The sequence below is a fragment of the Pinus tabuliformis genome, chromosome J (assembly GCF_031772625.1).
Source record: "Pinus tabuliformis cultivar Carrire ecotype Pingquan chromosome J, CPIR1, whole genome shotgun sequence".
Taxonomy (NCBI): Eukaryota; Viridiplantae; Streptophyta; class Pinopsida; order Pinales; family Pinaceae; genus Pinus; species Pinus tabuliformis.
Window position 1 is genome coordinate 945,045,180 of NC_142295.1, and position 26,793 is coordinate 945,071,972.

The window sequence follows — 26,793 nt, forward strand, 5'->3', positions numbered from 1 at the left end:
AAGTTGGTGATGCCATAGGCTATTTTTTTCTTAGAACAGTAAATATATGCAAAGGTTATAGATCATCCATGTAAGATCTTTCTTGGGATCCATATACCAGAATGCATGCATGCCATGTATAAAAATATGTAATTTATATCCTCATGATAATGAAATTACAATTTTTTTTCCCGAGAGGAAAAAAAGCAACAATGGCAATGGATGTTATTCCTTATGCGTGTGCGAACAATTAAAAAACAACTCCCTCCTATTGCATTAATTAACTAACCCAAAATGGAGTTGTGTAGTTAAAAATGGAGCTAGTCAATAATGGAGTTGACTAAGGGTAACATGAGTTATAAATAAGTGAACTCAAGAAAAAACCCACAAATGCAGCTCCTAAATATAGAAATACAAATAAACCCCAAAAACATGACTAAAACTTGGGAGATAAGATTTCTAAGAATAAAAAGATAAGTGGATAAAATAGATGAATAATGTTTGCGCCGAGAAGCACTCTACACCCCAGTGTAGGAGATATGTTGTTACTTAACATTACATTTAAAAATAATAAAATAGTACTTATATTAACAATTAAAAATAGTAGAAACAAAAAAAAATTAATATCAACCATAAATAAAATACTCCAATTTCACTTTAATTTTACATCAATTTTATAGAGAAATAAAGTAATTGAAAGTTTAAAAAACAAAGTTAAGTTTTAGTATAAGACGGATATGGAGTTGACATAAAATAATACTATTGATATTACATGTGTAACTATGGAGTTGGCATAAAATAATACTATTGATATTACATGTGTAACTCATTCTATGTTCAGTTTATATGTAATATTTAAAACAAAAAATATTTTAATGTTAACCATAAGTAAAATATTTCAATGTCCATATTAAACAAGTATTGTAGGTAGCTTAATCCATGTCACTCAAGTTAGCCCCTATCACTCAAGTTAGAAATTATGTTTTATGAAAAATTGCATAAAAAATATAACCTACATTGGTAAATGTTAAATTAATAATAGTCAATAAGAAAATCAAATCCTATGGGTTTGCTTTGGCGAGAACTAATAAATTTTGATGGGTACCAACTACTAGTAAAACTACACATTTACAATTTTACTCCTACATAAGTGTTGAGGAAAACATGAATAATGGTGGAAAGTAACTCTTGGAAGTATATTTATTTGGATGGTTTTCTTGCAGAACTGAAGCATAAAACTCCAAAAATATTTAAAACTAATGCATAAAAAAGAGAGAATATTAACAATAAAAAATTGCTTATAGTTGAAATATTGTATTTGTGTGTTGATCAAAACTAGCATAGATCCATCTACCTCTAGTCTATCTACCAGCAACTGAGAGGAATCAAATCTATCAAGGTGAAAACCTTTCCTCAAGTTTTGCACTCAAAAAGATATTTGCATTTTGAGATATTTGATCTCTCTCAGCGCTTGATAAACCCAGAGATAGATCCATCTAGGCCGATATATCCTAAAATAGGAAAGGAAGCATGCACTTGTGTAGGAGTAAGATAAAGATAATGAAATACATTGTAGGCATCATGTCACTACCACATGTCATCCTACATAACAAATGTTAAAAATAAATAATACTACAAATAAAATAAGTTATAAATATCATTCCTCCGTAAGGGTAAATATAATTGTCGCAGGAACAAAACAAAAAACAAAAAAACATTTTTATCATATTTTCAACTCATCTCCTTACAAGTTTACTCTATTTTTAGTGTAGGCACTCAGTGGACACAGAATTAAACTCGGATCCATTGTGTCTCCACTTTGCATGCATTTTATGAAGTGAAATGAACTAGAAATATATGAAAAGTATTAGAAACATGTTTTTTCATATAATTCTAGTTTATCTCATTGTGGATCTATCAAACGTATGTGAAGTGGATATTCATTGGATGTGAAATTTAAATATGAGATCCCCAAAGTGCCTACACTTGAAATTTGTGTAGATTTATAAAGGAGTAGTCAAAAATACGACTAAAATATTAGTGTTTTTTTTTTTAGATTTTATTATCCTTAATTTATAATTTTAACTATTATTTTATTATTTTCCTTGGGAGATTTTTGTTAAGTCTTAAAATCTCTTTAAGAATCTTCCTCATAGAAGCAAGTCTTTAACCCATTGAGAGCATGGCTATAACTCTATACATAACATGCAAAAATAAATAAACAACATCGAAGACTACACTTACTAAGGTTTCATCAAAATCTAGTCAAACTCGCTTATAGTCTTGCATAAAGATGCCACGTCTTGGCTAAACCACAAGGGATGAAAAAGATGTCTTTATGCAAAATAACAATAATATAAAAATCTTATTGTATCTAAATTTGGAAAAAATTGTGGGTTGATAAAGAATGAGAATAAGAGAATATTAAAATACAACAAATACATAATAAACTCTAATTTGGAAAATCAAAACTATCTCTGTTTTAACAAGAATAAAAAAGAAAATCAATGTTACTTAAATGAGAACAAAACTAACAAGCTCCATAGTAGGGCATTTAACAATTCTTTAAACGTGTGAATGGAAAGAATGTCATTTTCATGATACTAACAAGGTTGAAGATAAGAAGTACTTTCTCTTCCAATGTCCTCCATATACCTATGCTAAATCTCAATTTCAAACATTTGTTATGATACATTTTTTAACCTTTTACTTTATCAGAACTATAATGATTTAAGAATGTTTTTATTACTTTTTGAACACAAAAGTAAATGTTTAAAGCAAACCAAGTAAGTCTTCACCAATGTTGATTTTAGTGGATATAAATAACATCTTCATTGAAACTTTAAATTCCAAATCATTGATTTTTTAACTCAAACAAATTATATATATATTAAACTTTAAATGTAGATTCTATGGCATCTTCCTAAAATTTGGAAGTCGAAGGAATACCATTTCAAATTTTAAAAAAAAAACAAGTTGCATCTCCAAATTGTTTACGTTATATCAATAGCTCTGAATAGTTTATATATATTGTTTTGAATTCGCTCAATCCAAACTTAATACCAATGTGCTAGTCCCAGTATTTCTCACAGATAATGAATGGAAAAGTTGAAGCAATTAACGGGTAATGATAAAGTAATTAATGAACAATCAATGGATACCAACAAGAAAATTTAGTTTAAGAAATTTTTTCACTTTGCGCCAACAAAGGTTTTGCTAAGCACTATATTAAGACATCTACCCAATTAAGAGATGTTCCAATTGATCTAGAAGAAATGAAGTATCTTATTCTTGAGATCTCTCAAAGATATATTTGTCTCCACCTAGGAATATATTAAAAATAAGAGATGTGTTTCATCATTCAAAACAAGTTATATTAAAAATGGATTTTTTAATGAAAATTTTGGACAATTTCAGTGGACTTAATGATTAAGAGCGTGTTTTTTCCTAAAAAATCACAAGTTCAAATCCAGCGGTGGATAGAATATGTATGCCTTTGTAGACTTTAGCAGTCAAATTGCCCTGTGAAAGTGGGTCCCTTGTCCCACAAACAAGGTGGTCTCATACACTAATTTGGTGTCTGACTTGGTTGTGACCTTAAAATTGGATTATTATTAGTACAACTTGAGTGGGCGTAATGGTTAATAACATGTGTTTCCTTGTAAGAAGTCGCACGTTCAAATCCAAAGGGAATTAAAATATGTACACCTCCATAAACTTTAGCAGTCAAACCATTGTGTGGACCACAAACAAGAGAATCTCATACACTAATTTGGTGTATGGCTTGGCCGTGACTTTAAAACTAGATTATTATTTTTCTCGATAAATAAGAATGCTGAGGATTTTGTATATTGATTCATAAATGGCAAAGTTACAAATTAGTTGTCTCCATGTACCTTTCAATTTAAAAAAAAAAATGAAAATATACCTAATAATACAAAATGTAAAATGCTTTAAATGAAATATAAAACATCTCATGGAAATCCACAAACACAGATTTTCTCTATTTGGCAAGTTTCAAGAAAATTGTAATTGTAGGCTATATGATATGTAAATGCAGTAAATGAAATATGAAGCTTTTCACCAAAAAAAGCAACTTTATTATTAATTTGTGTAATGCCATGGGGGTGTATCTCTAACATGTATCATATTCACAACAATGTAAAATTTCAAGAGGAGTGGTTGGTTGACTAGTGAAATTGGAGGTTACGGGTTTACAGAACACACATGGCATGAGTTTCAAAGGAATGAGATTGGGTACAACTTATGCAAAGCTTTTTTTTTAACTTTGTAGTTATCAAGAACAACAAATTTCAGGAAAATAGTCATACCTTCACGATCAATGGTACTTGAAGCACAAACAAAAAATACCATATTATAGCAGAAGTCCAGAACACCCAAAGGAAGATGGACACTACATATATCCTGGACAGTTTTGAATATAAGAATCATCTGGAAATCATAAAAAACAATTTACAGGTACCTTTCCATACTGTGTTGTGAGATAAGGACTCTTGTAATCCAAATGATGGTGATGTAAATTGGAAAGGCAGCCTGGCTGGTAATGAATATCATGTACATGCATGATACACATGACAACTCTTTGAGTTTTAAGACACTTGAAACTACAAATAGCCTTTCAGGTGCTTAAAAAATCCAAGGACTAGAGAGGAAAATCTTTAACCACAGAGCATCTGAAATGTGAAACTCTCTACTCTCAACTAGTGATACTCGGGGCTCAAACGTAACCCTCCAACAAAAATAACAGATATTTTCTAATTATAGATGTATGCACACGATTCTACAATAGTAGAACATCAAATAGGTTATTTCTAATAATACCTCCCATGTTGCTGACAACTAGAATCAATTGTCATCAGAAAAAACGAATGCCAAGAGACTTAGGTCTTCAACCATTTAAAAATCTTTGCCAACTCTGCTTTACACAATGGGAATTTTTACAAGTATCACGATTCACAATGGAGCAATCGTGCAACAGCCTGATAACTCGCTAACCATTGCTGCTGAACAGAGTCAATTTAAGACTTTGTACTATTACCAAATTGGTTTGTGCAAATACGAGGCACAAGCAACCAAGTTATCTGTGGAAAGAATCAAACTTCTCCATAAGAGATAGAAAATAATGTCACTTTCATAGACTTAGTACATGTCAAAATTAGCAAATCGGTGAGAGACTTGCACTTGAAATGATGGCTTCCTTAAATGCAGAAACAATGCCAATGCTGCTTCCTTTGTACCAGAGTCAAAGGCCATTAGTGCAAACAATTTTTTAAATGAAATTATCAATGCCGCCTTTTCCCAAGATTTCCAAACCTTCTTGCCACTCCAAATATCAATGCTTTGCTCACTACACCCCTATCAAGTCCACATGCAAGAGCCACAGCTCCACCAACAATAACCCATCTCCAAGGAAAACCTCCTTGTGTTTTTGTAGCCACTTCCTCTGCATCCGATGGAATTTCCAAGCTTCCTAAGTCACTTACAGGCGTGTTAATCCGCGCCATGAGTGCACTTCGTGATAATGGAGCATCTGATTTGCGTGCCATCTGATAGGCACGTACTCCAGGCTCTATTTTCTTGACTGCTCCCCACATTCCTTGACGAACTCCAATTTTGGCAATCTCTCTTGGGATCCCCATATCTTCATAATGAAACAGCACCACCTCAACAGCAGTCATTTGTCCATCTCCTTTTCTTGATTCCACTTTTTTTATTTTAATTTCAAAAACAGAAAACAAGAACACATTAACATAATTTTCAGGAAATTAATGGCAGATGCTAACTAAAAGCAATCCTACCGAGAAAATAGTTGGTAATATTGCCAACCTGGTCGTATACGCCAACTAGAATGGTAGAGATCAACACGCCTCGGCTTACTGTGCCTTGGGACTGAGGGATATGGAATGCCCTGAAAACACAACCCACAATAGCCACGAAAATGAACAAATAACATAAATGATATTTATGTAGTTTAGTAATTAAATGCCCAGTTTATATGAAAGATACTCCTATATTTAGTAGTTGAACCAATCCAATACCCTTAAATACAGAATATAATTTAAGAGTCTTTTAACGCAAAGAATTGGCAAATAAACTATTAAATATGAATCGTAAAATAGTTGATTGCACAATAAGATGTTAATCTTGAAATAAAAATTAAAAATCTCTTAGAAGTCTCCAGAATTCCCCATGTCGCTTTGACAGCCTATGAAAAACTACAAAACAGAATGAGATATGCACTTAGTGTAAATGTAAGAGCAGCATACTTCTGTTCCTTTGATATTTCCAATATAGGCTCACTAGAGGCCCCTACATTAAGACTGCATCACTACATTTTGAAATTCGGATAAAATTTCATGTCATCTATAAGAGTTGAAGAATTTAACAGAAATTGTGATTTGCAGTATCATGGAAATGTATGGATTACTGAGATCGCATAAGCAAATTCTGTAGTAAAACGGGACATGCAGTTACCTTGGGATAGTGTCAAATCTTGAAGAAATACTAGTAAATATCTACGTACCTGTTGCATGATATTAAAATGTGAAAGAGGATATAAGTTGCCACGACTTTGACTTCAAATGCTGCTTTAAAGTGATGCCAATGAGCAATATTTTTCAGACAATCCATACTAATCTCCACATTCATATTTACTCGTGCTATAATTATCATAGTCTGCAAAGTATTATTTTGTCCTTCTTTAGATATCCATCTAGAATTCTATTTCTCACATCTCACAGTTTATATAATCATGCTTAAGCTTCATAACCTCATATGAAGCTACCTACATTAACTCAGGACAAGGTTAAGGGTAATAACTTCTTGGATGGGGACTGGCCTCTGATTTATCCTCTTTAAGCATAGGATCAAACCTTTACCCATAAAGGTCACTGCTAAGGCTTGGGGTAAACTGGCCTCGGATTTACCCTTTTTATTCTCAAGGATGAACGTTTGCCCATAGAGGTAAGCAAACAAAAGAGATTACAAGCAAAAAATATAAATGCCTTTCCTTGAGTCAGCTCTTTCAGAAAAACTTAGGACTTGGGTGTACTTATGTAGAATTCCTAAAGCCCATTTACATTCTTTTCTTCAGGTATGGGTTTGCTAGTCTCTTCAACTTCTTTGTTACCAAATTCAATTCTATATCCATGACATGCTTACTGGATAAATTTCACTACATAAGCACATATTCTCTGAGCCACAAATTGTCTAAATTTTCTCAAATACAACACTCTAGAGTCTAAACTACCAGTTCATAGATTCTTTCTTGAAGAATCAAGGAACTGACTAGGACTAAGTTTCCCGGCCTCTCATAAGCTTCCATGACAACTCTCAAAACCTTCCACTCATATCAAGTTAAATAAAACCTGTTCTTGACAAATTCTCAAACCTGTTCTTGACACGGTAAATTCTCAAACCTGTTCTACATATGTCATATCAAGTTAAATAAAACTAAAGTTCTTGACAAATGTCTGCTCCATCCATTTCTGCTGTCAGTTAATAAGGTTTGATAAATGCCATTAATTTCAAGGATTCGATTGAAGTACAACCTGGTATTAATAACCCATTCTTATATGCCATAAGTCAAGAAGTGATGATACCTAGGGATTAACAACCCATAAACGTGACCTCTAGTTATTTCAACGTGTTCCTCAAATGCCCTTGAATCCCAACAAAACATTAAAATTTACTCTACATGTTTAATCTTATAGTGTACCTGTTGAATTTTGTAGCTATGGTCGGTCTTCATAATTTACATTTTAGCCCTTGTATAATGTAAATGTAAGACATGTTCTTCATGTCATTTTCATTGTTTAGCCCTTGTATAATGTAAATGTAAGACATGTTCTTCATGTCATTTTCATTGTTTAGCCCTTGAAAGAATTATTATAAGACATGTTATTCATGTGGGATTTATGAGAGAAATTTTGAAATTTGAATTTTGAATTTTTGGCTCCACACTAGTCAAGTCAGCCTTCCATCAAGTCAAGTCGGCTCCAGTGAAGAGACGCACCCATATGTGAAGACAGAACACTATATAAAGGCATTCGACCTCCTCCACAAAGGCACCATTCAATCTCACACAAGCAAGATAAGTTTTGGGCATCCAAGCGAAGGACGAATGAGGAGGACGAAGATCATCTCTCTCTCTCTCTCTCTCTCTCTCTCTAAATCGCTCTCTCTTCTGGCTCGCATGTGTGTTTCTCGGCAGGCCAAGTTTTCTGGGCATATTCTAGAGGCCGAAATTTGGCCTAGGACAGAGCAGAGAGGGCCGAAGTTTGAAAGACAGAAGTTTGACTTGACTTGACTAGAGGGTTGTTTGACCAAATTTGACCATAGATTGTTGATCAATTTGATCTCATAGTTGACTAGCAGCATTAGATGTATCTCTTGTTGAACTAAAGAATTTCATTAAGGAAAAGGTTGTTGGTTTTCCCCCAAGTGGGTTTTTCCAGGGTAAATCTTGTGTTCTCTTTGTGCATTGTGATCTCTACTATCCTTATAATTTTATGGTTGAATTTCTGAAGTGTAATTGCTTAATGATAAACTGAAATTGTTAAAAGAAGATCTATATCATTAAAAATAATTATCAGTACGTTAGAAATTTGTGCTTGTATCTATTGGACTTGAAAAATCAACATGGTATTAGAGCTTTGGTAGCAAAAAGGACATTGAGATCACTCTTGAAGAAGACCTATATCTACAATCTACTTGTTTATCTGTGATCATGGGTTCCTCCATGAAATCTGAGAACAAATTGGAAGGAGTTACAAATTCAGGGCATGGAAGACAAGGATTGATTTTATCCTTGCAAAGAATGATCTATTGGGTATTGTGAAGGGCAAGGTCACTGAACCCGAAAAAGATGAAGAAAAAAAAAATTGAGAAAGATGATATTACAGCTAGAAGCATCATTGTAGATTCCACTAGAGATCATTTGATCGCATATGTAGCAAATCTTGACTCTTCAAAGAAGTTTTATGATGCCCTAATTGGATTATATAATATACACTATCGCAATATTGGTCAAGCAATGAGTTTGAAGAATCAGCTTCGTGATGTTAGAATAACAAGAAATGACACTATAGCCTCATATTTCACGACAACTTATCAATTGAGAGATCAACTTCAAGAGATTGATGGAATCATCTCTGAAAGAAAACTAGTGACTACAACACTTAATGGTTTACCTAAATCATGGGACTCATTTGCATCAGGGTAATTTGCTAGAAAAGAAGCTCCAAAGTGTGATGAACTATGGACTGCAGGTACTCAAGAAGAATCAAGGCTCAGGTCTAAAGGAAAGATTCAGAGATCCGATGAAGGTGACTCTCAAACTTATGCAGGGCATTTCAAGAAGGCTGGAAGAAGAAAGAAGTTTGGATTCCATAGAAGAAATGAAGGAAGAAGACCTGAAAGAAGTCATTCCACTCCTCAAGTTCAATGCTATCATTATCATAGATTTGGTCATTATGGAAGCGATTGTCCTAAAATATTGAATGATAGAAAAAGAAAGGGAAAGCAACATGCTACCACAGTAGACATGGATGAACTTCCAAAGAAACCTAACACTAAAGATCCAGGTACCAAATATTTCTTTTATTTCTCTGCTCTTACAGGTTCTATTGCAGACATCTTTGTGGCTAGTAGATAGTGGTGCCCCAAGACACACAATGGGAGATCATGACAACCTCACAAGCCTAATGGAAAGAGGACTACCTGAAAAAGTAGAAAAATTAGAACTTTGAGACAATAACAGTTATGTAGTAAAAGGCAATGGGAAGACCTCTATTGAGCTGGAATCAGGGGAAAATGTTCATCTCAACAACATACTATATGTACCAGGTTTGAAAAAGAATTTGTTTCCATTTCATGCTTAGGAGATAGAGTAGTATTTGTTGATGGCAAAGTTCTTGTATGGCCTAAGGGCTATAGATTCTGCAAGAGTAATTGGAGTTTGTGAAGGAAGGTTGTATAGACTTTTGAAACAACCTGCTCAAGCACTTGCACATAATGAAATTAATCCATGTGAGCTTTGGCATAGGCAATAAGCACATCTTCACTATAGAGTTTTGCCTGCTTTTAAACAAATGGTTTCAGGTGTTCCAGATTTGCAGGTAGAACATGAAGAAGTTTGTAAAGGATGTGCACTTAGGAAGAATGTCAAGAAACCTTTTCCAAGCAGCAAAAGTAGATCTAAGGAAATCCTAGATCTAGTCCATTCTGATGTATGTGGTTTGATGCCAATAAAATCTCTTGGAGGCTCTTTGTATTATGTAAATTACACTGATAATTTCTCTCGCAAGACGTGGATTTACTTCATGAAGACAAAAGATGAAGTCTTTGACAAGTTCCAGGAATTTAAGATTGAAGTAGAAAACTTGAAGGGAAAGAAGATCAAGATTCTAAGATCTGCTAATGGAGGAGAATATACCTCCAAGGAGCTCGTTGTCTTTTGTAAAGAAGCTGGGAATAAGAGGGAGTTGATAGTCCCTTACAATCCACAACAAAATGGAGTTGTTGAAAGAAAGAAAAGAACCATCAAAGAATTCATTAAGGCAATAAGGCGCGATCAAGACTTGCATATGTTTTTATGGAGTGAAGCATCTATGACAGTTGTCTACATTCAAAATAGAAGTCCTAAAGAAGCTTTCACCAAACAAAACCTCAAGTTGGTCATTTGTGAATATTTGGTTGTCTTGTTTATATTCATGTACCTAAAGATAAAATAAGGAAGCTAGAGCCTTCAAGAAAGGAAGGAATATTTGTTGGATATAGTGAGTCTTCAAAGGCCTATGGAATCTATGTTCCTAGACAAAAACAGGTTAAACACCCTGATGATCATCAAGAAGAGACAAAAGGACCTAGAGATCCAGTGGACCTAGTTGTTGTTCCTGAAGATAGGAAGAGGCCAGCCTGGCTGAGATCCCTTTGCAGGTAGCAAAAGGACATGCAGCACCACATGGCACCTTTAGGGAAAGCAAGAGACAAAAGAGGTATTTTGGATATACAACGTTAATGACTAATCTTGTTGATTCTGAACCTTCCACCTATGAAGAAGCAATTAGCTAGCAAGTTTGGAAGGATGCGATGTTGGAAGAATACTAATCGATTATGAAGAATGATGTATGGGAGATTGTGTCGAGACCTGAAGAAAAATCAGTGGTGGCCTCCAAATGGGTATGCAAGATAAAGCATGCAATGGATGGCAATATTGACAAATATAAGGCTAGATTTGTGACTAGAGAGTTCTGTCAAAAACAGGGAGAAGAATATGATGAGACCTTTGCTCCAATTACCAAGTACACTACTATTAGATCTATTATTTATATTTCTTCTTCTATGGGTTGGAATTTACATCAGATGGATGTAAAGACTGCTTTTCTTGATGGCATAATTGAGGAAAAAGTGTACATTAAACAACCTCAAGGTTTTGAGGTTCATGGAAGAGTTCAAGACAGTGTCACAAGAAAGCTTTGTATGGACTTAAACAAGCACCGAGAGCCTGGTATTCGTGAATTGATAGTTATCTAACCAGCCTTGGCTTCTCCAAAAGTGTTGTTGATCCAAACTTGTAGTTCAGGTTTGAGAAGAATTAACTTGTGATCCTACTATTATATGTTGATGACTTATTTCTAATAGGCGTGGAGCATCTCATTATTCGATGTAAGAGAGAGTCAGCTTATGAATTTGATATGAAGGATCTTGGGTTAATGCACTACTATTTGGGGCTAGAAGTATGGCAGAAGCCCAATGAAGTCTTTCTTGGTCAAGGAAAATATATTATCAAAATCCTACAGAAGTTTGGAAAGATGGACTGTAAGTCAATGTTGACTCCCATGGTGACAAATCTAAGAACGCTGAGAGACTCTGAGTCTGATTTGGTAGATCCACCCATATACAGAAAGTTGATTGGCTCGTTGATGTATTTGGTTAATACCAAGCCAGACATTTGCTTTGCAGCAAACACGTTGAGTTAGTTCTAGATGGAAAGGAGACATGATCATTGGATTGCAGCAAAGCACATATTGAGATATTTGCTTGGTACAATTGACTATGGTTTGAGATATGTCTCACCCAGTGATATACAAATGCAGATTGGGTAGGGAGTGTTAAAGACAAAAAGAGTACCTCCGGAGGTTGCTTCAGTTTGGGCTCCGCTATGATTTCAGGGATGAGCAAGAAGCAAACATTTCCTGCACTCAGTACTGGCAAGGCAGAATATATTGCAGCAACTTAGCGAGTTGTGAACCAGTATGGCTTCGAAAGCTACTCGCAGGACTGTTTGATCATGTGCTAGAGCCCATTGTGATATATTTTGATAATCAAACTTGTGTGAAGCTGATAGCGAACCCAGTGTTCCATGACAAGTCGAAGCACATCGAGATCAAGTACCACTACATCCATGACATGGTGCAGAAAAGAGCAGTAAATCTCCAGTATGTCTCTATTGATGAGCAGATTGATGATATTCTTACAAAGCCTCTATCCAGAGTGAGTTAATCTGATGATATTCTTACAAAGCCTCTATCCAGAGTGAGTTTGTATACTTCAAGGACAAGATTGGACTTGTTGAAAATGCCTCCCTAATTGAGAGGGAGTGCAATGAGATAGCATCATGGACTAACATTCTCCTTGTGTCATATATGACCAAAATTAGGGAGAATGGTCCAGCAGAGGACAACCATTCTTCTTGTGTAAAGTATATTGACCAAAATTAGGAAGAATGGTCCTACAAGCCCAGAATTATTCAGAAGAGTGTAGCCTTTCAGCATCAAGTTCATTACCATCAAGCCCATAATTACTCAAATAGAATGTGGCCTTTGGGGATTCACCATGTGTTAGGTACCAACCACAACGATGGTGAACCAAGACTAGTCTATGTATTATGTGACAGATAGACCAAAATTGTGGTGACTAGTTGATGCTAATGATGTGCCACATGTTAGAGGTGCCAACCATAATTATGGTAGTCTGTTGATGGTGTTGATCTACCATGTGTCAAAGTTATTTGGCCGGAATTATGATCGCTGAATGATGTTGATACTATTGATGATTTGTTATAACCTTTTCTTAGAGAAATTCGTCAACATGAAGAAAATTTGTCTAGTCATTATGAATACCTACCTAACTAAGAGGGAGTGTTGAATTTTGTAGCTATGGTCGGCCTTCATAATTTATATTTTAGCCATTGTAATGTATAATGTAAATGTAAGGCATGTTCTTCATGTCAATTTCATTGTTTAGCCCTTGAAAGAATTATTATAAGACATGCTCTTCATGTCAGAATTAAAAGAGAATTTTGAAATTTGAATTTTGACTTTTTGGCTCCAAGCTAGTCAAATCAGCTCTAATGAAGAGACACCCATTCGTGAAGAGTGAACACTATATAAAGGCATTCGACCTCCTCCTCAAATGCACCATTCGATCTCACAAAGGCATCACAGTTTCTAGGCATCCAAGTGAAGAACAAGAAGGACAAAGATCATCTCTCTCTCTCTCTCTAACTCGCTTTCTCTCTCTTGTAGCTCACACGTGTGTTTTTGTGCAGTTTCTAGGCGGCATATTTTGGAGACCAAAATTCAGCCTAGGAAAATCAGAGAGGACCAAAGTTTGAAGGGCAGAGTTTGGCTTGACTTGACTAGAGGGTTGCTTGACCAGGTTTGATCATAGCTTGTTGATCAATTTGATCTCATAGTTGACTAGCAGCATTAGATGTATCTCTTGTTGAACTAAAGAATTTCTCTAAGGAAAAGGTTGTTGAGTTTTTCCCCCAAGTGCGTTTTTCCAGGGTAAATCTTGTGCTCTTTGTGCATTGTGATCTCTACTATCCTTATGGATTTATGGTTGAATTGTGATCTCTACTATCCTTATGGATTTATGGTTGAATTGTGATCTCTACTATCCTTATGGATTTATGGTTGAATTTCTGAAGTGTAATTGCTTAATGATATACTGGAATTGTTAAAAGATCTATATCATTAGAAGTAATAATCAGTACTTCAGAAATTTGTGCTTGTATCTACTGCACTCAAAAAATCAACAGTACTTATACCTCCTTTTCACAAGATAATGTTTGCAACTTTGCCTCATAAGAAGCAAATCAAATAAAAATTAAAATGTATCACAAACTATATATTAGCTCAAATATCAGTATAGGCAAAGTCATTGTAATATAAGATTTAAAATAGGTTGCTTCCTATAGCCATTTGGCAGTTATGGTGTTATACTACAAATACTTCTGACAATTTAAACATAAGCAAATCTAGAGGAAAATCAAAGACAGCATCCAGTTAAAATTCGCAGCAAGGGAGAAATTCCGCTGGCCTCCTCGCACTTGCAAATAATCATTATTTTCAATTAATGAGAAATTCCAATGTCGGATAAAGAAAATTACCCTGGATAAATGAAATACTAATTACATCAAGTCGGCCTCAAATTCTTGGAAAGAAAACATAAATTTGATTTTGGTTTTCATTTAGATCATGTCGGCTCAAATATTACAAGTTGGCTCTCAAAATGGACGTGCCCCTTCACACCCATCATCCACTATAAATTGGCACCAAACCTCATTTGTTTATATACAAGAATTTGGTGATCTTTCTGAGATGATTTCGGAGGCTCTATGGCAGATCCAAGAGGCCCTCTTCTGTGTATAGGCAAGGCAATTTCGAAGGACCTTTCTGTGATTTACTGAGGCAAAAACACGAGTCTTCTAGTGATGGAATGCGAGATTTCTGGGTGGTTGAAACGAGTCTTCTTGGCACAATACAAGCTCTAGACATGGATGTAATGCTCCTTGGACTAGGATCATGATACAAGGTTCCTATTGGCATCCGAGTTGATGACCATCCAAAGTTCCACAAGCAAGTTTCTTCTGTACTTGATGCAAGTTATTCTTGGCATGCCCTGGATGGTAAAGAAGATGGTAATATACATTGGATGTGGATCTCCTCCACAGTAATGTCATTTGAATGCTAGTAACTAAGGCATGCGTAAAGCATGACTGTAGTACATATATATGCAAAGTTACTTGGGTTAACAACAGTATATAACATCAGTCTGAATGCCTACTGTGATGTGAGTTGTTCTGAGCTAAGTTACCAGGATTCGGATACGGATACGGATACGGATAAGGATCCGGATCCGGATTCGCTAGTTTTTTGAAAATCCAGGATCCGGATACGGCAAGGATACGGCAAGTACAAAAAATATAATAATATTAAAAATATAATAAAATTAATAATAGACACAAAATCATCCATTTATATATATATATTAAAGCTAAATCATTGTCATTCATTTTGTGCTTTTACCATATATTCAAGTTCATCTTTAATTATCTCTTCAAATTAACAAATTGTTGTTTTTTAAGTTTGCATTCATAAAACACCATCATTAGTTTATGCCCACACACCATACAAGAGCCATTAAATTCAAATATATATATAATTATAATTATTAAATTTGTAATCCTTTATATACACATAAACATTATTATATTTAACATAAAATTTAATTGAACTTAATATGCATATTAATATGATATTTTTTAATATATATAAATAAAGAAAATAAATTATTTATAAAACAATTTTAATGAGAAAATATATTCAAATAAAATTTAATATATAATTCGTTATTATGAATATATTATTGTTTTTAATATGTATAAAAGAATATGTATCTCAAAGAAAATTATAAAACCATATGAATTAAAAGAAAATTATAAAACCATATGAATTCAAATTAAAAAAAAGGGGTAAAAATGAAAAAGTTAAAAGCTTGTTGACTGAATTACCATCGTGTCTTTCGAGGGCATAACCTACCGAAGTTTGCAGTGGCGTCTCTATGCGACTGTAGTTCCGTCAATCATAGTTTTTACATTTTTGATCTACAAATCGTCAAAGGCCAATACATTGAAGGCTCTCTTATGATAGCCAGCATTTTTTGGGAAAACCGCCCGATGGCTTCTGAAACTGCCGGAGTTTTTTGGGAAAACCGCCCGATGGCTTCTGAAAACCGCCCGATGGCTTCTGAAACTGGCTTAGATGTATGCGCACATTTTACGCGGATTCGAATGACGCGGATATATGCGATGTATGCGATGTATGCGCACATGTTCCCGGTTCTTGGGCGTATTTACGCGGATCCGGATCCGAATCCGGATCAGATCCGTGGATCCGTGGATCCTGTACCCCAGAGGGCCGGATCCGGTAACTTAGGTTCTGAGTCATGGCATCACTATAATATGAATTTTCTTGGGAATATATAATACGAGTTACAAACCTTGTTATGAACATATTACAGTATAGCATGTGATCTGAGTCATAGGTAGCATGTATTCCGAGCTACAGTATAGCATGCAGCATAGTATGTATGGGATGCGAGTGGTATGCATATAATACGAGCCATCTCCTAAGGTATGACAATATATGATGTGAAGTATGCTAGAGTATGTATGTAAGTATGTTGTAGCATTGTACATGATCCAAAGTTGCTATTGTATGGTTGATTTATATGGTCCGAGTTGCTACAACAATTGCTAAGTAATGATGCGAGTATGTGTACACCCTTATAGTATGTATGTCAATGACAGTGATTCGTATAGCAGACATGGCAGACACCCTTAATGTATGTATGTTTGTGACATGGTATAGTATGTATGTCTACGAAAGTGATTCGTATTGTAGACATGGCAAACACCCTTAATGTATGTATTTCTATGACATGGTATAATATGTATGTCAATGAGAGTGATTCGTATAACAGACATGGCAGACACCCTTAATGTATGTAAGTCAGTGACATGGTATAGTAGACAAGGCAGACATTTTGATGTATCACAGTGATATGATATGGCTTGGACCTTGATCTATGGCAGTGATGATATCGCAATGGCTTGGTATGACTGTGATCTCATGTGGCAGTACCTTCAATATGGTGGTGACTTTGATACAACAATGATGGATGGCTCATCTCCTTGACAACATGATATACTTGATATATGCTTGGCCCTAGGGGCTCTGATGTACTTGATGCTGGTGAGACTATGTCTCTGTGTAATTGATCATTGTATCTCTTTTTGCTAAACAATGATGACAATCTAATGGAAGAAGAATTTTGGTTGGATTTTCCCCCTTGTGAGGTTTTGCCTTGGTCTCCGACCTAAATAATGATGTCTCTATTTGTGCATATTTTTCTTCTGTTGATCCTTATTGTTCCGTTGCATTGTTTATGTTATTGTTCTCTCTATATAATTGTCGATGTTGATAAGATGATATGGGGTGAAAATAGTGTAATGGAATTATTGTAAAATGTCTAAAATGCAATTATCTACAGCAGAGAACAATCTAAGCCCAAAAATTAACATATCCCAATAGCCAATTTTATCGAGATTTTATTTGTCTTGTGAAACTGGCAAAATTGATGTGCTTTTTCCCACCTAGATTTTGCATGTACAAGACTTGCCAAGTTGAAGCATCCAAGCTAACTAAATAGGTGGTAGAAACATAAATGTAAAGAAGTGGGCAGATATCAAGCAATGATGAAAATGGTGTGAGTCAACTGGGCTTAATATGATTGCACCATATACTCCAATGTTGTGTCTCAAATTTTAAAGAGCATAAAGTTGTTAGTTTGACCTAAGATTTTAAAGAGCACAAAGCAGCTAGTTTATCCTGATCTTTATCGCATCTCTCTCAAGGTTAATTGCTAAATTGCACGTTTTTTAAGGTTTCACATTTGATTTCAAAACCTTATTATATAAATATGGGTAGCTCAAGTTTCTAGTTGTCGCTTCTACATTCAAAACATCCAACAATAATTATTTTCTTCTGTCTAACTCAAAAAAGTAGTCATCAAGGTTGTGAAGAAATATTGATAGGCTTGGAGATTTATCCCACCCCTTGTAGCATCCAAAACCTTTCATGTTTTTTGTTTTATAAGGAATGATCCCAGTCTTGAAAGGTAAAAATATAGTAAAGTTCAATACTTCTCTACTGTTTAACAATAGTTCTCTATTGTTTAACAATGGAAAAGCATTAAAATTTAACATATATTATAATATTTTTTGTGACTAGTGGAATCGACAAGTGGGGCAATCTCATACTCGGGTGACATGGGGTTAATTCCACCCACTATCACTATAACCACTAGGTACACCACATCTACCCCTAGCGTGAACACGAGTTAATCGAGGGATTGATCAAAGGGCCTCACAATATTTTGTTAGATTTTACATGAACCCAACAGCCGATATTTAATTCCAAGTAATTAATTACTGAACAAATACACGATTAAGTTCCTAACACATAAAAATTCAGTAAAAGCAAAATTACTTTATTTGAATCACAAGACAAACAAATTTATGCCCAACAAATCAGTTCATCATTAATAAAACTGAGAACCTAATTGGACTCCCATCTTCACATAATGACCCAACCAAGGAATTACATATACAACAATAAACCTGGATTATCCAATTGATCAAGCCCTAGATCTGTCCTTAAATCTCCCTCGGTTGATATGGATTTGTCTCCCTCATTGTTCCTTGCACCTTCCTTGGACCTGGCATACTAGAGTATCACACTCCTTCTAAGGCTAGTGTCGTTGTTGTGTACTTGGGCTCTCGTCCTGGGATAATGGCCAACTGAGGAATTACATATACAGCAATAAACCTAGTGTTATCCCGCTGATCAAGCCCTAGATCTGCCCTTCAATCTTCCTCAGCTAATCTAGATCTGTCCCCCTCGCTGCTCCTTGCACCTTCCTCGGACCCAACACACTAGAGTATCACACTCCTCCCAAGGCTAATGTCGTTGTTGTGTACTTGGGCTCTCGTCCTAGGATAATCGGCCAATTGACAAATTACATATACAATGATAAACCTGGAGTTATCTAGCTGATCAAGCCCTAGATCTATACGTTGATCTTCATCGACTTATCAGGATCTGTCTCCCTCACTGCTCGTTGCACCTTCTTCGGATCTGGCACACTGGAGTATCACACTCCTCCTCCTCCTGAGGCTAGTGTCATTGTTGTGTCTCTACCTCAACCCTTAGGTTCAATTTATAACTTTTCTAAGCTAAGATCAACGGCCAAAATTAACTCGTCAAGTTAACTGAAGATAGGTTACTTAACTTTAGTTAACTTTCTTATCTTTAGCTTTATTTACCTTAACTCAAGCGTCAGCCATAAATTTCACTTGCATTACATGCATGTCACATGCAACTCATCTGCATGCATGCAATTCACTTGCACACTCCGCATCTCGCATGCAACTCACACACATGCCTTGCATGTCACATGCAATCTCTGCATGTCGCATGCAACTCACATGCATGTCACATGCAAGCTCCTAAAGAGGCAAAACAAGGTCCTTCTAGTCAAGACACAAGACTAGACGTACCTACTCAAGCTACAAAAATCAACACTCCCTCTTAGCAAGGGAGGTACTTCTAGATGAATCTCCTCTACCTAGATCTATCTCCAACACCACCACGTCATCCGTTGTTGTAGTTGCTCCATCTAAATTGGAAGACTTCTCTACTACCTCCTTCGGAATCTGATCTGAAGACATGTTCCTTCCAATCATGCTCCTAGGATCCTGCTCCTGAGCATCCATTAATGTTAGATCATACCATCTGGTCCTAACTGATTTGGAAGAGGCCTCCTGCCCATCTTCCAAATTAGAACGTTGAATTCCCGGTATCAATTCAATCTTCAAAACTTTCTGCTCAATCTTTGTCACTAACATTGATCCTATGTTGAGTCCTTCTAGCACTGCCATGGGTTTGTCTCGGTCCTTTGAAACACCCACGAACACTATTGCCAATCCCCCAACTAGTACAGTCTCCCTCTCTCCCTCTGAGAGCTGACCTTTGTCAATCCTTCTGGCTATTGGTATTGTCCTTTGTACCTGTTGTTGGCTACTACCAACTCTACCAGCAACTACTGAACAATGGCTATTGCGGCAGATCCTTTTCCCAATGACTCTGCACCCTCTCCCAGTTGCTTGATCATGCCCAACGTGACACTCTACCCACAATATGATCCTCCTTACTACTATGATACCATGTTAGATTTTACACGAACCCAGCACCTGGTATTTAATTCCAAGTACTTAATTACTGAACAAATACACAACTAAGTTCCTAACACAAAAATTCAATGGAAGCAAAATTACTCGATCTGAAATCACAACGAGACACAAACAAATTTTTTCCCAACAAATCAATTAATTATTAATAAAGCTAAAAACCTATGAACAATGGGCCAACTAAGGAATTACATATGCATCAATAAACTTGGAGCTAGCTAGTTGATCAAGCTCTACATCAGTCCTTCAATCTTCCTTGACTAATCGGGATCTATCTCCCTCGTTGTTCCTTGCACCTTCCTTGGACCTAGCACACTAGAGTATCACACTCCTCCTCCTAAGGCTAACGTCATTGTTGTGTACTTGGGTTCCCATCTTGGGATAATGGCCCACTCAGGAATTACATATATAGCAATAAACCTGGAGTTATCTAGCTAATGAAGCCCTAGATCTTTCCTCCGATCTTCCTCAGTTGATCTGGATCTATCTCCCTTGCTACTCCTTGCACCTTCCTCAGACCCAGAAGCGGGGAGCAGAAGTGGAAGCGAGAGCGAGGAACAACAAATTTCAAAAGCTTCCAAGTTAGGAGCGAATCAGGAGCAAATTTTATATAATATATATTTTTATATATTTTGATGCATATATGTCAACAAAAGCATGTAGAATGATGAAATAGTTATAGAGAGCATAAAAACATGGAGTAAACCATACAACATCAATCATCTAGTAGTTAGAATATTCATCAACCACAGGTCCACAAATTACAGGTTCTCATTTATATAGCATGTAAGGGTGCACATAACCAAAATAGCATCGAGTGCAATCCATCTTTGAACCGAAAATACATTACAAACAGGCTCTAGATGGCCTCTAGCATCCAAAAAAATCATGCTACAACAAATACCTACATATCATCAAAATCATTGCCTATTTTGGGATCTTTGTCATTAATATCACCCTCTAAGCATTAACATAAGATAGAAAAAAAATAGCATGTCAAGTCAAGAATTTTTTTCAGTGATGGGTACATTTTTATAGGGCCATGATAGAGGAGTTTGACAACCAATGTCACTAACATCAAGGTACATAGAGGGCCTAGTGCTCTTGATTAAATACGGGTTCCATACCCTAGTACATGACAAATTCCAATGGGAACATTGCAATCCCCCCAATCCTGAAACCTTGAAAAATTGTTACATTTAATGGATTTTGAATGAGATCTAAAATTCTAGTTTCTCCATATGAAGTGCAATGAGATCGAAACCACTCCCAAACATCCTGAGTCATTTCATGGTAATGTTAAAAATTTAAGTAAAAGGATGAAAATGAAAGATAAAGGAGAATGTCACTTTTACATTATGAATTTAACATTACCATGAATTGCATGTCAATACTAGGGCTATGGGCTTGAATATTAGGCTGCCCCACTCAAAAATTCTTGTTTCCTTGACAATAAGTTGCGTTTGGAAAATCTTTGCGATTTTTTTTTTGCGAAGAAAAGCCAAGTAGAAATTTTTTTGCAGAAGCGATTCGAGAGCACGCTCCCTGAGTGCTTTCGTCTAAAGCACACTTCAAGAGCGAGAGCGAGGAGGGGTGCTCCACCTCAGCACTGGTCCTTTGATCTTTATCAACTTATCTAGATCTAAATCCCTCGCTACTCCCTGCACCTTCCTTGGACTCAGCGCACTACAGTATCACACTCCTCCTCTTAAGGCTAGTGCCATTATCTGTCTCCCTTGCTGCTCCTTACATCTCCCTCGGACTCGGCACACTATAATATCACACTCCTCCTCCTCCTCCTCCTAAGGCTAGTGCCACTGTTGTGTCTTTGCCTCAACCCTTAGGCTTAATTTATAACTTTTCTAAGCTAAGATCAATGGCCAAAATTAGCTCGTCAAGTTAACTGAAGATTGTTGAAATTCTAGTGTAGCTAGGACTAGAATAGTTTTTCACAATTGGGAACTACTTCTATTGATGCAATCAGCTTTAATCAACAAGTATCTATACATGAAAAACTTCAACCATTCAAATCTTCAACAAGAGAAGTAAATAGAGATCACAATGAACAATAAATAATAAGAGACGAGACACCAAGGCAAAACCCACAAGGGGAATACCCAAAATTCTTTCCATAAGAGAGAGATTTTGTCCATCAAAAATACATCAAAATGTTCCAATAAATCCAAATTACTCTTCAATGAGAAATACCAATCAACCTCTGTCTATGTAGACTGAGAGTCAACTTCAAATCAGATGCACTAGACTTCACAACTAGGTCAAATATCAGTCCTATAATCACTGTAACAAGAGGCCGAAATGTAGTCCTTAAGCCACCACAGAAAACTCATCGAACAGTCACAAAAACTCAGCCCAAAACCCACAGTCAACTCAAGTCAACATCACATCAAAAGAGCAAAATTACAGTCAGCGAAAGTCAAGGTCCTTTTGAAGTCTTCGGCCTCCAAAATGAACAAAACATAAGCCAATTCGATGCCCAAGTCAACTGTAATCAACAAGCCTTAAAGAGGTAGACAACGTAGCCAAAAGAGAATCCTTTTCTGAACTTCGCATGTGTGAATAAGCTCTGAAGTAGTAGACCAAACTTGTTGAGTTGTGTTAATGAAAATGAGAGCCAACGAGCACATATTTATATGAGTCATGTGTGGGCTAATTAGCCCTAATGGAGCCGACGTGTAGGTTTCTTGAAGCCGACTTGTAGGAGACAACAAATTAAATTCTTCATGTTTCAGAATGAAAAAAGCTCACCATAGCTACAATTTTTTTCAACAAAGATAAGTTACTTAAATTTAGTTAACTTTCTTATCTTTAGCTTTCTTTACTTGAATTCAAGTACCAGTCATAAATTTAGCTTGCATTACATGCATGTCACATGCAACTCATCCACATGCATGCAACTCACTTGCACACTCCGCTTGTCATGCAAACTCCACATGTCAAATGCAACTCACATGCATGCCTTGCATGTCAAACACAATCGACATGCAAACTCTGCATGTCACAAGCAACTCACATGCATGCCTTGCATGTCACATGCAAGATCCTAAACAAGCAAAATAAGGTCCTTCTAGTCAAGACACAGGCTGAAGGAACCTACCTAAGCTACAATAATCAACATATTACATAACGTGTTTACATGCTTTTCCAAGTGAGCTACCCCCGGTGACTGACATATATTATAATATTAGGAATTCTTTGATATTCGCAATCTTGTATTAATGCCTTTCACTTAATTTGCATTCAAACAAAATGGTTTTAGTTTGAGGAAGTTTTCCAGCATTATGAATAACTGCACCAATGTCAACTCTGGACCAAATGCAGACAGAAATAAAATCAGATATAGATTAGTGAAGAAACCTCAAAGAGATTGCAGGAATTTTTCAAGGTGTCACATGGCCAGACTCACACAAGCTTTATGGCAAGACCTATGGCATTTGGATTATCAATGTTAGAAAGATTCTCAAGGTGATAAAGCTTTGGAGCATTGTAGATGGAAAGGAGCAGAGGCCAATAAATGTGAATAAACAAGCAGCTTATGAAAACAGAGAATAAAGCATTTGCAATCATTTGTACGGCAGTCTCAGACATCATACCACATGTGCAAGATGCGGAAACCTATAAAGAAACATGGAATAAAATGAAAGCTTTTAACAAGGCATATGATGGACAGAAGGTGATTTAGTCATACACATAGTAGTCAGACTCAAAAGACTCAATAAATCCTCTGACTCAAAGTCTACTTGGCAAAATTAAAAAATATACATACATACCTACATACCTTAGAAACAGGAGCTGTCCTCCCCCATCCCCTCGTGTCACGTATCTCACGTGTTGGAAACAATGTGTGCATGACACATGTCCAACATGAGTTTGAATCGTACCATGTTTGCAGGACACAAGTCAAACTCGCATCGGACGAGCCCTACTTGTGTCCTGAAATTCGAACACGTGTCCAGTGAAAAAAGAAGCACATGGCTTCTTAAAATAGATTTTTTGCCTCATTCTCGCGCAATTCAGTCACAGGTTTGGAGCTCTCAAAGGATATGGACTACAGCGAAGGGCGATTAAGCAAAATGTTAGAAGGGATTCCAAGTGCTAGAAAGAGGACTTGTCCATGCCCTACTAAAGCTATGTAATTAATGGTAACGTTAAATTCTTAAAGTAAAATATTTTAATCCTTTTAATTATTATTTTTTAAATTACCATTAATTGTTTCAAGATGTTTGAGAATGGTTCCAACCTCATTGTATTTCAGATGGAGAAAGCCACTCAAAATCCAATGGGCTTAACAATTTTCAGGATTTTAGGATGTGGGGAGAATCGGGATTACAATGTTTCCATTCGATTATGTCAGGTATGAGGGTATGGTGTTAGAAAATCAGAAAGACAGAAAGATTTTCTCTAGATAATTACTTGCGATATCCTTGAATTCTTATTAATTTTCTTATGTTCCTTTTTATCTTAGTTTATCAAGCAATTACCAAAACAAAAAGCACAAAGATCAGGGACACCAGATATAGGCACTCAGCCAGGGCTAAAACCCCTATATAAGGGAAAACCTAGTCAAGAAGTCTTCCTTCAATAATTCAAATTGAGATGGACCAAGACCCTAGACCAGTAGACTTTCCTCCTCCACCAAGTCAACCTTCTAAAATGATATAGTAGTTTCTTCTTATCTAGTAGCTTCAATCCAATAATTAGACTTCCCAGTGGTAGAATTTGACCCCCAGCAGTAGAATTTCAGTCTCCCACTTACTGCAAAATTGCGGCCTGCTTCCAACAACGGCACAGCTTCAAACGTGTGGGTAAGAGAGAAAATTTTGACTTTTGTGCTTGAAAGAGTCCTCCTTCGCTATCCTTCTTCTCCTTCTTCCTTCAAATTCGCACTTTTTCTCAGCCCAAACACTACAAATCGAACTTCTTGTAAGTGGGTGACAAATGAGGTCGAGTTGTTGCCTTCATATAGTGATTTTGTTGCCCAGTTTTAGGCCGACTTGGTGGAGGAGGCCTAGAAGACTATTTCAATATAAAATAAATTTCTTTATTGATAAATAATTCCCAAGAAGGGTTCTTTACATTATGACATGGACAAGGACACTTGACACAAACCCTAGAAGCCTACAATGGAGGCTTTGACCTAAAAATAATTGACCCAAGCATGAAGCCCATGCTTTAATAAGTCAACTTTAATAATAATAAAATTTCATTTTTTTTTCTTTTGACAAATACATTATATTGTGACTTAAATACATTTATGAAGACCGAACCTAGTTACATTTTTCAACACTCCCTCTTAACTAGGGAGGTATTCATAATTACAACTATATAGAGGTACATGGAAGATCTCCAATATGAACTACAAAGAGTTCAGGCACACTCAGCGCCACAGAGTAGATACCTGACCAAGGTTATCTATACAGGTGGGACTAAGATGGACTAAAGCTTTCAGTCAATTTAGGTACCATCAGGCTTACTAACTAACCATCACCCAAGGATATAGGTGTGTATCCAAGGTCAAAGCTCCAAGACCAACACCACCCTCCCCCTTTGGGATCTAGACATCAACACACAAGCCAACCAGATGTCCTCCCAAGCATCCGCCATTAGATGCTTCAACTTTCCCTAATAAACTAGATATATCCATTTGTCCAAGCATGCTTCTCAAGTGATCATCCTTCTTCATGGAGAGATTTACCTATACAAACCCCAATCAACAATAAACTTTCAAATATATATACAAGTAAACACAAACCTTCGGGGTCCTCAATAATCTTGATCCTCCTTTCATCATCAAGTTATTCATATATAATTTGTCGGAAGCTTTCTTCTTCTTTCACTTCTTCAGTAGCACCAAATACACCCTTAGATCTTCTCAAGTCTTTTGTTTGCAACTTCATATTCATCAATAGCGCTTTTGCTTACTTTGAGGTATTCATTGTCATAATATGCCCTCCCTCTTAACTAGGGAGATATACCTTTTCTTCTATCTTGGCTCCCTCTCAACTTAGGGAGATCAACTGCTTCCTTCTTCTATAACATCAAAGAACGATATCAAGGTCATCTTGATCATCATCATCCTTATAGCTTTCTTCATCAAGCTTATACGGACATCTTCATTATCTTGAAGATTGTGTACCTGCAAAACTTTAATAGCAAGTACAACCAAATACATATACATATACAATGAGCATGAAGTTTAACTATATCAAAGTTATGTCAATATAATGAAAGCATCAAAATAATCAAATACTTTGGACATCAAATACCTAAACCTAGATAGGTTCATAAGGGACACATACTAGACTTCAACTTCTTGCTAGGGTTTTATCACAAACCCTAGACTATGTTATAAAGCAACTTAATTAAGAAATCAGTCTCATTCTATCTAGGGCCTCATTATTAATTTCAAAGATATATTGACATATTCTACTATGATCCAATACAAGCCCTAGGTTCCATCTTAACGACACAGAGCCTTAGATATCAATAATTTAATCGAATAACAATTCTACTATACATTTTAGACGCTACTAGGGTTTGTTGCAAACCCTAAATTTTATCCACAAAACTAAATCATATTGGAAACAATATCATTATATCCTAGAATATCAATATTCTACTAAAGTTTTGTTACAAATCCTAGAATCCACAAACTATGAGCATCAATAATTAGG

The 26,793-nt window shown here is 35.9% G+C and overlaps 1 protein-coding gene across 2 annotated transcripts in view; it reads right to left on the minus strand.

Annotated features, from left to right (window-relative positions):
* Nucleotides 1-4,724: 4,724 nt before the first annotated feature.
* The window catches only part of LOC149229906 (uncharacterized), a 98,526-nt gene continuing 76,457 nt past the window's right edge, over nucleotides 4,725-26,793 (minus strand). For both annotated transcript variants that reach the window (XM_089378783.1, XM_089378782.1), the window contains exons 5-6: nucleotides 5,827-5,908; nucleotides 4,725-5,704 (exon numbers count right to left, since the gene is read on the minus strand). In XM_089378783.1, the coding sequence (XP_089234909.1) occupies nucleotides 5,283-5,704; nucleotides 5,827-5,908 (504 nt within the window). In that variant the 3' untranslated portion in view covers nucleotides 4,725-5,282. The remainder of the gene's footprint in view (nucleotides 5,705-5,826; nucleotides 5,909-26,793) is intronic.